Source organism: Centropristis striata, chromosome 19 (genome assembly GCF_030273125.1).
Source record: "Centropristis striata isolate RG_2023a ecotype Rhode Island chromosome 19, C.striata_1.0, whole genome shotgun sequence".
Taxonomy (NCBI): Eukaryota; Metazoa; Chordata; class Actinopteri; order Perciformes; family Serranidae; genus Centropristis; species Centropristis striata.
Genome location: NC_081535.1, coordinates 16,933,486 through 16,945,609, shown reverse-complemented (window position 1 = coordinate 16,945,609; position 12,124 = coordinate 16,933,486). Strand labels below are relative to the sequence as shown.

The 12,124-nt window shown below is 37.8% G+C and overlaps 1 protein-coding gene across 3 annotated transcripts in view; it reads right to left on the bottom strand.

Moving 5' to 3' along the window:
* Positions 1–10,700, bottom strand: part of nup214 (nucleoporin 214) — a 38,811-nt gene extending 28,111 nt beyond the window's left edge. For all 3 annotated transcript variants that reach the window (XM_059357320.1, XM_059357318.1, XM_059357319.1), the window contains exons 1-14: positions 10,451–10,700; positions 8,911–9,106; positions 8,609–8,763; positions 7,852–8,050; positions 7,702–7,772; positions 7,530–7,593; positions 7,264–7,367; positions 6,984–7,090; positions 6,773–6,842; positions 6,077–6,200; positions 2,419–2,577; positions 1,236–1,623; positions 1,010–1,146; positions 814–902 (exon numbers count right to left, since the gene is read on the bottom strand). In XM_059357320.1, the coding sequence (XP_059213303.1) occupies positions 814–902; positions 1,010–1,146; positions 1,236–1,623; positions 2,419–2,577; positions 6,077–6,200; positions 6,773–6,842; positions 6,984–7,090; positions 7,264–7,367; positions 7,530–7,593; positions 7,702–7,772; positions 7,852–8,050; positions 8,609–8,763; positions 8,911–9,106; positions 10,451–10,492 (1,905 nt within the window). In that variant the 5' untranslated portion in view covers positions 10,493–10,700. The remainder of the gene's footprint in view (positions 1–813; positions 903–1,009; positions 1,147–1,235; positions 1,624–2,418; positions 2,578–6,076; positions 6,201–6,772; positions 6,843–6,983; positions 7,091–7,263; positions 7,368–7,529; positions 7,594–7,701; positions 7,773–7,851; positions 8,051–8,608; positions 8,764–8,910; positions 9,107–10,450) is intronic.
* Positions 10,701–12,124: the final 1,424 nt, after the last annotated feature.

Below are 12,124 nucleotides of genomic sequence, written 5' to 3'. Positions count from 1 at the left end.
CTCAAGAAGGCTGCACCGATTATAGTTCTGGGTATGGGAAAAAACCCTCAGGCTTGTTAGTATTTCTTTAAACCAATCCAAAATATTTTTGGTAGTGCTAAGCCCAGGACGCAGCAGTAATGCCCCACCAAAATAGAGCAGAGATAGCTGAAGCTGACATCCTGTGAGGCAGACTAGTTTGACACATACTGGTATTGATCAATAGGCAAGATAATGGTCATTTTTCCTGCATTTTTTCGAAGGACGAAATATTTCTGTAAATAATGGAACAAGAAGCAGCAGCCACAGTAGCCGTTAGATCAAGCGTCAGGCCGCACACCTCTAACTTCTCAGTGAGGTTCCCAACTACTTTCTGTTTGAAGACTCCGTCTGGAGCATAAAATCAGATCATGGTTGCTCACAGAATGATGGAAAAAGGCCAATTATTAGCTGACGTCTTTATTATACTAATTTGCTGCACCAGTATTGTGAGACCTGTTGTATATAATTGCATTTTCTGTTACTAGGGGTAAAAATGGTGTCGCCAGCTTAACAGGGACTGAACTCTTAAGAATTGCTACTTAAACAATTCTCCTATAAAATTTTTAAAGGATTAGCGCCGTCTTCAATCTTTGTTGGAAGTTTGTTAAGCTCACTGCATGTGTGCACCTACACACTTAATGAGGGCATGAAAATTATAGTTATCTCTTGAAAGTCGTTAACTAAAAATGGTATAATACCAATACTATCTGACAAAAATATTTCAACAACTAATAAAAGACACTGAGTTAATATATATAAAAAGAAACATTTCTTCATATAAACAGACAGGACCTGCGGAGTTTGGACACGGCCCTGTGCAGCTGGAGCAGGTTTCTGGACGACTGTGGCTGGTGTGCTGGTTTGAACCGGACGCACTGGGGCTGAGACACAAGCAACAAAATTAGAATCACAACCCAAACATTTAAGATATAAGAATTAAATCTTACAATAATGGCACACAAAAGTGAAGAAACTGAGGCAGGCTTACTTAATACAGCTGGTGGCTTAGTGGCTGCGAGTGAAGGGGCGGTCAAACTGCTCGATATGGGGGCAACTGTTTTGGGCAGTGAGGAATTGAAGGTGAAGGAATGTGGGGATGGTGCTGGGGTCTCCAGTGCTGAAAACCTTTTGAAAGAGCAAACAGACAAACCTTAATGTGTCAGTCGGACTTCCCTAATAAATGAAGGTCAAAAAGGTGAACAATAATGAGTTACCTCTCATTTAGATTAAGTTTCACTGTCGGTGGGGAGGCAGCTGCAATGCTCTGGGGTGTTGGCGCTGGAACTGGAGGTGCCATTGTTGGTTTGATAGAAGGGGTGAAAGAAAACGCAGAGGGCGCTGAGGGGGTTTCAGAGGGAGGTTTTGAGGCAAAGGAGAAGCTTGAGGAGGCTGTTGAGCATGTAGTCGGGACCGAGAACATGAAGCCTGATGATGATGTCGGCACAGGAGCTGTGGGAACAATGCTGAATAGGGCAGCGGAAGAAGATGCAGCCGGGGCTGGAGGAGTGGAAGCAGCTGCTGAAGTAAGACCAAGGTTTGGGAATGTTGCTGGGGCAGATGGGATGGAGGCAGCGATTTTGGGTGGTTGGGCTGCCAAAGAACCTGTGAACAGAGAGGAAATTTGCTATCATTTGATCTCATAACTCAGAATGTTGTGTCCACAAGCAATGGTTCCTGATTTTAGAATTAACTGGATAAGCCTTAAAGAAAAGAACAAATCCACATTTGTCATGGTTAGATGCTCCCAGCCGAAGGAGTTTATATAAAAGTTGTTAAGCACCAAGGAGTTTGGCTGTGTAAAACTGCCTGTTTTCTAGCTTTACTAGTCAAACATCCCCACACGACCAAAACCAATGGTCTCATTTAATAAAAGTGAAAAGAAAAAAACATTCATACAACAGAAAAAGCAACATACAATGATTGTCTAATTTGCAAATATAATTTTCTTTTAGAAAAATGTGTGATAAGTGACGATACTGCAGTTCTCTCTGCTCTCATCACCTCTACAGTCTAACAAAACTTTACATAACTCTGCAGGTCCTTTTTCATAAGTACGATAAAACCTCCAAACTTAATTGTTGTTTGAGCAATTAGGTAAAAAAACTAAAATGTTATGTATCATAAAAGTCCTGTAAGACATAAAAATAAGCTTAATGAGGGATGTGTTTGGATGTGTTTGCTTTATTCACAGCTCTCTCTCAGGCTGTTAAAGTAAGCTGTGATGCAAACCCACAAAACACAGGGGATTGGAAATCTTGCAGACACTTTCACATCACTGCATTAGGTGATCATCACATGAGGAAATGTATCATTGTAATGTGTGATTAGGAATAATTATGCAGTCCTCTCACATACACTTTGTACTAAAACATCTGCCGAGTTCACTGGCTCTCCTACCTGGCTTTGGCAGCCTCTCCCCTTCCAAGGCGAGGACAGCGGGGGCTGAAATCAGTTGCTTAACTCCTTCATTGAGGTTGAGCAGAGCAAATGGGCAGAGTAATCCCTCCGTGGATAGCATCAGCATAGTGGGTTGTGGGGGCAAGGTCTTCTCATCAGCTTTGAGAGAGGGGAAAGAGGGGACATAGTTATTCAGATAGATGTTCTTTAGTCTTCATGATGTGCAGACAAGACTCATTTATGTTTTCAGGGCTTTAGCAAATAGTTTGAAGCATCAAAGCTTCATTTATTGAGACATTGGAATTCAAAATCAACATTCAAATGTTTCGAGGCTTGCTTTTGCACATTTACTTATTCTGTTTAAACCCGGTTTTTACTGCACACTAACAGATACAGATTAGTCTACACTCAAATTATTAGAATTAAACTATTTGTAGAATTAGATTTCACTGTAGGCTGGCTAAGAAAATCCTTTTTCTGACTCATGGTCCAAACATTTCCATTAAATCCAGAATGTTGTTAAGAGATAAATGCATATGTAATTTCCAGAATTTACATGTTATTATCTAAGACAATATTCAGCTTCAATCCAATTTTTTTTATCAGTCGGGCTTTTCAAAAACAAAGCAATCTTATAGCAGCAAATTACATTCATGAAAGAAAACTGATTTAAAAAGACTAACTCATTTAATCCAATGTATCACTTTATTCAAATTGAGGATTTTGTTTGAGAATATTCTTGATTTTTTCTTTAAATTGATGACATAATAAAAAATACGATGACAGACATTTGAAGCTTGATTCCAAAATGAAAAAGATTAGAATGTAAAAAATATGGTAATCAGCAAAGCCTTACTATAATTCACAAAACATACGAAACACATAGATCTTTTTTGTAACCTTCCACAGATCGGAGAGCCAAGAAGAATCTGCAGTTCTCTTGGAGTTTTGTTTCGAGTCTCTTAATCGAGAGCCACATGCATGTGTGATCTACATTGCGCAGGAACAGACTTTTGAAAAAAAAAATGTAGTGTTCCTCACAGCTTTGAGCTTCCAACTCACACCACTGCATGAGGGAAATAATTAACAGCAAGTGTTATATGCGCACTATTCTCACTGTGTTCATGATGGCAAAATGCTTTTTTTCTCCGCCATTTATACAGTGAAAGTGACGACAGCATTTGAGCACAGAGACTATATGTTAGTGTTGTACTTATCTCTTTGACCTTGGATCATTCTGCCCCCCAGTGGCTAAAATAAGTAGCCAGTGTTCAGTTAAAAAAAGGCACATCGTAGTCATGCACAGAGACAACTGTCCTAAGATGCCTCATTTGGTTAAAACACAGTACACTCACTGCATTCCTCTTCTTGCCAAACCCCCAAACTCTTTCTGCTCTTCACACCCACTTTCCTGCACTCTCCAAAATCATGCAGTGCGCTGTGGGCTGCAGACAAAAATGGCAAAACCAGTCTAAACCAACGTTTAAATGATGAAACTGAGTATTCACACCCCAAATTAAAGATGCATTAGTCAGAGCTGATACTAGTCATTTCAGATATGTCAAAAAAAGTGCACTGAACACTTTGTCCTCTTTGTTCTCTCTACAGCTGTCTCATATCTTAAACTATTCCTCAAGTATAACTCTCACTGTCATCAGCGGATGACAGCAGCTGGTGCTCTTTCTAAGTACATTTCAGTGTTTGATTAATTACTGCTGACTCACCTCTCTGACTGTCATAGTATATTTTACATCCACTGTATATTCATTCCACTCACTGCATGTATGCTTTTGACATTATGAAAGTATATTTGTGTTTTATCATGTGCGTAAATACAAAGCTATATCTAGTACACACAAAAATACATTTATATAATGAATGTACATATTAAAGCAAACAGAAAATGGCAATTATCCTGTTGCAGGAAATGAAGTGATCCTAAGTTCTCCACAAAAAACAAAACTATAGCATCTAATGTTTAGTTAAATTTATGTTATGAAACTTTAGTTGAAAGAAAGAGAAGCAAAACGAGTGAAAGAGAGTGAACAGAAGAGAGAGGCACACGGTAAACCTCATCAGCATTCTGCAACAGGATTGTCTGGGCTTTGTTGTTTGTTGTGGTCCTCTAGCTTGTCTGAGCCATTTTAATGAGTGCATTTTTTTCTCCACAGATAACTCTGGTTACTCTCCCTTTGCTTTCCCTATCTTATGTCTCACTTCAGATAAAGGTTTTGATCAGACAACAATCATGTCAAAATGTTGCTCAAATTGCAGGTTTTTTTTCTTTGCTGGGGAGGGAGTTCTTGGAGTGAGCGGGGAGAGATGTGACTAGACAGCAACAGCAGCTCTACGTGAATGTCTGGCAGACTAGGCCATTTAAGATAAAACAGTGTACCGAGACGGTAGCTTATCACTATTCTTTACACATGCTGCAATAGAGCACTGCAGTGGATGCTGTATGCACAAAGAAATTTCAGCTTTCCAGCTTCATCAGATCATTAAGGGAGTGTTGAACATAAAATATTTTTGAGCGTAAACCAAGAATGGAGTTTAAGAGAGAACACAAACTATTATGAAATTATAGTTAATGTGAAAGAGATCCCCCCAATTCTGAAACATGCCCACAACAACTTATATTACAATAATCGTTGGTTTGTAGGAATCTGAGAAGACAAATGGAGAAAGCCGCAATACTATGAGGTTTTAAAAACAAAAAACATATATCCTACCCACTACAATATGAAATACTCCAAGCATGCATGTTCATTAAAATAGGCTTATCGGGGTGGGCGGTATTGCTGGCGGCAGATGGTGTACAAACCTGTCTAAACTGGTTTGAATCTCTCCACACCATCCATACTGTCATTTAACTATTTTCTGAAAAACACCCAATGCCTTCCGTGAACTTCACTGCAGATGTACAATAGCATTTAAAATGAATAAAAGTGATATACAAAAAATATAAATGGTAGTTGCAGGTGGGATGGATTAAATTTAACATTTAGGAGAAGTGGGAGACCTGATTTCAGATCAATTATGACAGAGAACAGGCTTAAAAAACATGCTCGATCATCGTATATGTGATATTATATTGTGAAGCGATCATAAAAATACTAGGGCATAGTACGTTTTCTGCAGATTAAATGTAAAAAAAATAGTGCCGAACAAAGTTAACTTCACTGATGCATAAATCGTGTAAATTTAACAGTCATAAACTAAGGGAATCCTTAGCAACTATATGAAACAATGTTCTAGCTGAGTAGAAATAGTCTAGAAAAAGAATTAATTTAAAATACATTCACATGCACCAAAGAGTTCGACATTTAGCCAACTTCTCTAAACTGGTGTTCTGGTCGAACATATATCACAATAAGAATTATTCTACAACATTAATTAAAACAACATAATTAGCAGTCAGCATCTGACCTTTAATAAAATAATATTTTAATAAGAAAGTATATTCGAACTGTTTTTAAGTCTCCAAAAAACGCTCCAAAATGTGTGTTTATTGGCCAACTGACAGCCATTTCTGAATGCCAGCTTTGCTGAGGAGAAATTAACAACAAACACTGGAATAAGTTTAGACATCCTGTGTGGATGTGCAAATCTGGTCAGACAGGTGAGGAGAGGAAGTACACAGCGAGCCAAATTTACTTACTGATGTGGATCTCCTGCTGGCTGGTGTAGTCTATGGCTAAGCCAAGGGGCAGAGTGTCTTCATTCGTCTCAGTCACTGGAAGCTCAGCTCGACTCGCATCTTCCAGGATCCAAAGCTCCCAGCTCTGAAAGGACAACATTCAATCATGGTCAACACAGTCTACTGACATTTGGTGCATTTTCCTCACACTATAAAGTAAGCATTTCAACCGTTTATTGAAGCTCAATAAAAAGATCAGAATAAAATCATTTTTTATGTAACACACGACTGAGACTTCATGTAATCAATTTTGCTTTGATCAATTCAAGTCTAATTCAATACTAAAGATGCAGATAACATTATTTGTTTTGCAGTAATCGAAAACTTCACCACTTCCATAAGCTGACCCAAGTGCCTCAAGGGGGAAAGATAAGTATTTGGCATTAACTCTGTTGACTGTAGATGAGGGAAGCTCTGCGAGTATAAATTATTTAAAAGAAAAATGGTTTCAGTGAGAAGAACTTTGCAGAACAGTACCTCGCCTAAATACTTTGGAGAATCTCATAGTGTCATAGTGATTTTTTTCCTTTCAAACCTATACTGATCTCACAGTTTACTTTTCTCCTGAAATTTTAATTGAAACCCATCACAATGAGAGAAACATTTCATTTCTATCTATATTCAAAACAGCGCGTCATTTAAACTTGTGATCTTTACCTTGTCCTCTGGTCTGGCAGCTATGACGCTGACTTCAATGGAAGCTGCTGATGCCGCGAACACAAGGTCCCTAGATAAAATAAACAATACACCAATTTAACATGACATTGAAAAAAACAAACTTTTAATAGTTTGAAAGAAAAAGTAACAGTTCACATGCTGTTGGGCGTCTGTTTCACTGTCCATAACAGTAAATTGTGATAATCCTTACCAGTCCTCCACATGGCTGAGAAAGTAGTGATGTTGTCTCTCAGTGCAGCTGCCGTACACCGTGTCACTAAAGTTCAAATACTTTGTCTCTATTCTCTCATCCTTCTTCTACAAAAAAACAACAGAAGAAAAAACCCCACTTTAACCCATTTGCTAAAGGTGCATTAACAAGAATTCCATCAATGGGTAAGACATCATTGAAGACTGGAGGGATGTAACCTGACAATAATCCAAATATGATTATGTGAATTCAGTGGACTTCAAATGTAGGGTATACTCACAGGAAGGGAGATCAACACTAGCTCAGGAGGGGTCTCAAGGGACCCATCTGCCGCAGCATAAACCACTGCAAACACAAAAGTTCTCAGCCACTGCACATCCAGAACTGTGAGAGACAACGGGAATGGAAAAAGGTGTTAGCTGCAGATGTGATTGAAACAGCAATTCAAGTAAAACTGAATTAAAAAGAAAAAAATCTGTCATATATGCCATATATAATCGAGCTCAGAATATGAAAGTACAACACAGATTTCTGGGTTCATCTTACCTTTGACAGGTTCATCAGAGGTGTAGAAATTTGGACATGGGATAACTTTTTTCTCTTCTAGTGCCTGTTCATCAAAGAAGAAAATCAGTTATTCGTGTATCCAGCCATTGGATGCTGTAGCTCTGAGGGAGCAATACGTTTTTTATTTTCAAGTACTGAGAGGTTCACTCACTGGTGTATACTGACAGACTGTGGAATTCATTTTCCCTGCAGCAACTTGTTTTCCTTTTGGACTCCAGCAAACTGTGAGAAACAAAGTATGTTAATTAAAATTGAGTTTTAAGTAAACTTTTTTTAAAAAAAAAAAGCCAGTGTCACTTACGGCATGTGATACCACTTGAATCTGGTAGCGTAGTCTGCACTTTGACACTGTCTGTAACATCCAAAATCATCATGCTGCCGTCAGACAGACAGGCGGCCAGCATGGATGCCTGCACAGGATTCCACTTAAGGTCTTGCACTAAAGTGCCAGGTGGTACTGCCGGCAGTAGCGAGGCAAAAGGCAGCTTCTGTGGTCTTGCCTGGAAACGGAAATACATTTTCAACAGGTGAATAACCAGAGAAGAGAAGTAATAATGTCTTAACTGAAATTTGTCAATGTGGAAACTGATCTAATTTCCATGAAGTTATTTAATGATGTACAGACTATGCCCACTGTTGTAGAGTTTCACAAACTGTATTTATGATGGTCAAAATATAATATAATATAATATAATATAATATAATATATATATATATATATATATATAATATAATTACTTATATTATATAATTAAAAATAGTCTGCTGCTGCTGTGGCTTAATGACAATGTCATCTTAAAATGTGCACAACATTTCTTATAAGAAAAGATCAGTTATTTCCCTGCAGACGTTGCTCATTTCAATAATTAATCTGCATTGTACAATTATATGCTGGAGGATTGTGGTGATCTTGAGGTCTGCATTAACACCTTTACACACAGTACAGCACTAGCAAATCTTCAATCACACATAATTATACAAACCCTGGCAAAACCTGAAATTAGCATGCTGTATTTATAATACATGTTCACATTAAATACACTGACTAAAGTAGTCACCTGATTCATGAAGGTGCGGACATCATAAAATGTGAGGGACAAACGCCCCTCCTCAGACATGCCACATACTGACAAAGTAAGCTCATCACAACTGAGAGCCAAGTGGTGCAAGGCCGGTTCCACATTCACCTCTGCCAATGCTGCTATACCGTCAACTAGAACAAAGAAGAAAATTGGCGTGAACTTTGAGCAAGAGACAGGAATTATAATTAAGATAAAGATCTTTTCTTAATGGCAAATGACATGACAATGCATTTCATAACTGATATTCAAATCCACATTATATTCAATCATAGTCATACCTATTTCATTGGCATTGCCGTCAAATCTATCAGCAGCCAGAATGTCTTTAGTTAGGTAAACTTTGAATGTTCTGTCGAGCCCGACAAAGGTTAAACCAAATTTGTTTGAGATGGTAAGCAGACTACTTCTTTCTTTTGGCAGATCTTCAGCAGGGTCAAAGACCCTCGCTTTCTTCATCTGACGAAACTGAAAATCCTGAAAAAGAAAAACAAGTAGTGTGTTCAAGTTAAGCAGTATAGGGTTGTAAACAGATGTGGTTCAAGTGCAATAAATTCAACCAAACCGCAACTCCTCCAAAAAATAACTATGATAAATATTAGGGATGCACGATATTATCGGCACATTATCGGTATCGGCTGATATTGGCTTGAAAATTAACTATCGGACATCGGCCAACACGCCAATATCCGACAATATAATAAACTGATTAAATAATGGGGTGCACATCACCTCTCTGTTGCACCTTGTTTGTAGCTCATAGAGTTGTGCAGTGTAGTCTGAGCCCACCTATTTATTTAAGTTCTGATGAGGGACTGAAGCTGCTTATATTTTTTGTACTTTTTGTGATTTTGTTTGCACAGTGCAGATTGAGTCGTCACATATTGGGCTAATGTTTTAAGTTAAATTTGAATTTAAGCAGGAGTCTGTAAGGTACAAGTAGTTTTATTCAATTTGGGTTTAATTGCTGTACAGTTGCACTTTTCACATGTTCCCAGTGAACACAGGTTATGTTTACTTATTATGTCAACTGGGAAATTGGCCAAATTTGCCCTGATTGTAGGTATTAGTTGTGTGGGAAAAAATATTGATAATCGGTAATCGGATAAATCAGTTGTAAAAAATCGGAATATCGGATATCGGCAAAAAAAATCCAATATCGTGCATCCCTGATAAATATGTATACTGTAAACATGGTTGCCAACATGGCGTGTACGCCAACATTATAGTCTAAAAGATGAAGCGGTATTCTTGCGTTTTAAAAAAGTATCTGGCTATTATAAACTTCACTAGTTTGTTGGCAACACAAGTAAAACGAAAGTAAAGATCTTGGTTGACAACTGTGCAGTCACGTCACGTTAGCTAATGTGCTAAGCTGCGTAGCTAAGGTTACAACAAAATATATTGAACATATTTAATAACTTTTTTCCACACAAAGGGCGTTGATAATTTACCTAACTCCAAGTTAACGTTCAACTCTCAATTAGTAAAAACGTTATATGATGCAAGTAAGTTGATGTGCTAATAGTTAGCATGCTAACATAAACAGCCGGCTACAAACGAAGCAGTTAAAAGTTGCTGTAAGGGCTTTTTCTTGCCATATTTTAAAACGTTGCCAACGTCTTTACGGGTATTTGTGCCCACGTTATCAACGTGGCTTTGTAAATGCTTTTGGGTTACAGTAAACTAAACATAAAACCTAACCCAAAGAGGCTAGCCAGCCAGCTAACCTAGCCAGAACCACTGAAAGTGAATTGAGTGTTAGCAAACATTAGCTTCCTGCTGCTAACCTGTCAACACAACTTGAGGATAACAGCCTACCTTCATTTCCCTCTCAAGAGGGGTGTCTGCGTCGTCACCCATTTTTGAAGCACAGAAGCCCTTGCTTGTCCAGACGATTTGTGTTGTTTTGGTTTATTCCTTCCTTATTTGTATCCGAGACAAATTTCTGGGGAGCCACATTAGTCTGGCAGGACTACTTAACACGCGCCGCGCGATTTTGCCGAAGAAAAACGTCACAGCGACGTAGGACGACAAATAGATAGCAGAGCGCTCGAAAGACTGTTCTAATAATGAAGAAATGGCCACAACCATGAAACAAGGTATAATAACATTGCTTCCCAAGCCAGACAAAGACCACCTTCTATTGGATAACTGGAGACCAATAACATTGCTCAATGTTGACTATAAAATACTCTCATTCATTTTCGCCAGGCATTTAAAGAATGGTTTAGGCGAAATCATAAATGAAACTCAAACTGGTTTTCTGAATAATTGTCACATAAGCTGCAACATTAGGTTCATCCTCGATTTAATAGATTACTCTGAATATGTTGATTCAGACGCTTTAATTTTATCCTTGGACTTCTATAAGGCATTCGACAGCATAGAGCATCAATTTTTATTCAACTCTCTTCAAACCTTTGGTTTTGGTGAAAGGTTCATATCCTATATCAAACTGCTCTACAAAGATATCAGTAGTTGTGTCATGCTATTCCCCAATACTACCAAAAGATTTTCAGTTTGTAGGTCGGTCCGTCAAGGCTGTCCCTGCTCTACATTTCTCTTCCTTATAACTGTTGAATTACTTTCAATACAGATTAGACAGAGCAATACCTTTCGAGGTTGAAAGATATTTGAGAGAGCGAGATTAGGATAACTCAATTAGCAGATGATACAGTCTTATTTTTGGAAAATAAACATCAAATAGAGACAGCACTTAGAATAATAGACACCTTTTCTATTGTGTCAGGCCTAAAACTTAATTTGACAAAATGTGAAATATTATGTCTCTATGACACAAATGAAATACTTATATGTACCAGTTAAAGAAAGTGTTAAGTGTCTCGGAATTCATATTTCTAAAAATCTCAGAACGTCAAACAAAAAACTTTAAACCCAAAATACAAAAAACTAAAAGTATATTCAATATGTGGCTTCAAAGAGATTTGTCTCTATTAGGAAGAGTTCTTCTGAGTAAAGCAGATGGTATCTTTAGATTTGTATATCCTACTCTCTCCCTTTTTGTTTAACAGTCTCTATGCAAAGAAATAACACCATAATTAGTTTTGTCTGGAAAAACAGGTGCCATCATTTAAAAAAAGAGATCTTAGCAGGCCCGAGGGGTGAAGGCGGCATGGAGGTGTTAGACTATATGGACATGAACTATACCTTTAAGACCAAATGGTTAAAATAATTTTTGAAAGAGCCAGAATCTCTTTGGTACTTTATACCACAAAATATCTTTGGGAAAATTGGAGGGTTACCTTTTCTCCTAAATTGTGATTATGATGTTTCAAAGTTACCTAAAATTATCTAAATTTCACCAACAAGCCCTTTCAGCAGCAAAATTGTGTTTTGTCCACAACTTCTCTCCGCATAAAACTATTATCTGGAACAACGAGTCAATAACTAGGAAAAACAAATCACTATATTTGAAACATGATATAATTTACCTAAAGGATTTACAAAATAATGAAGGTGAAATTCTTAGTT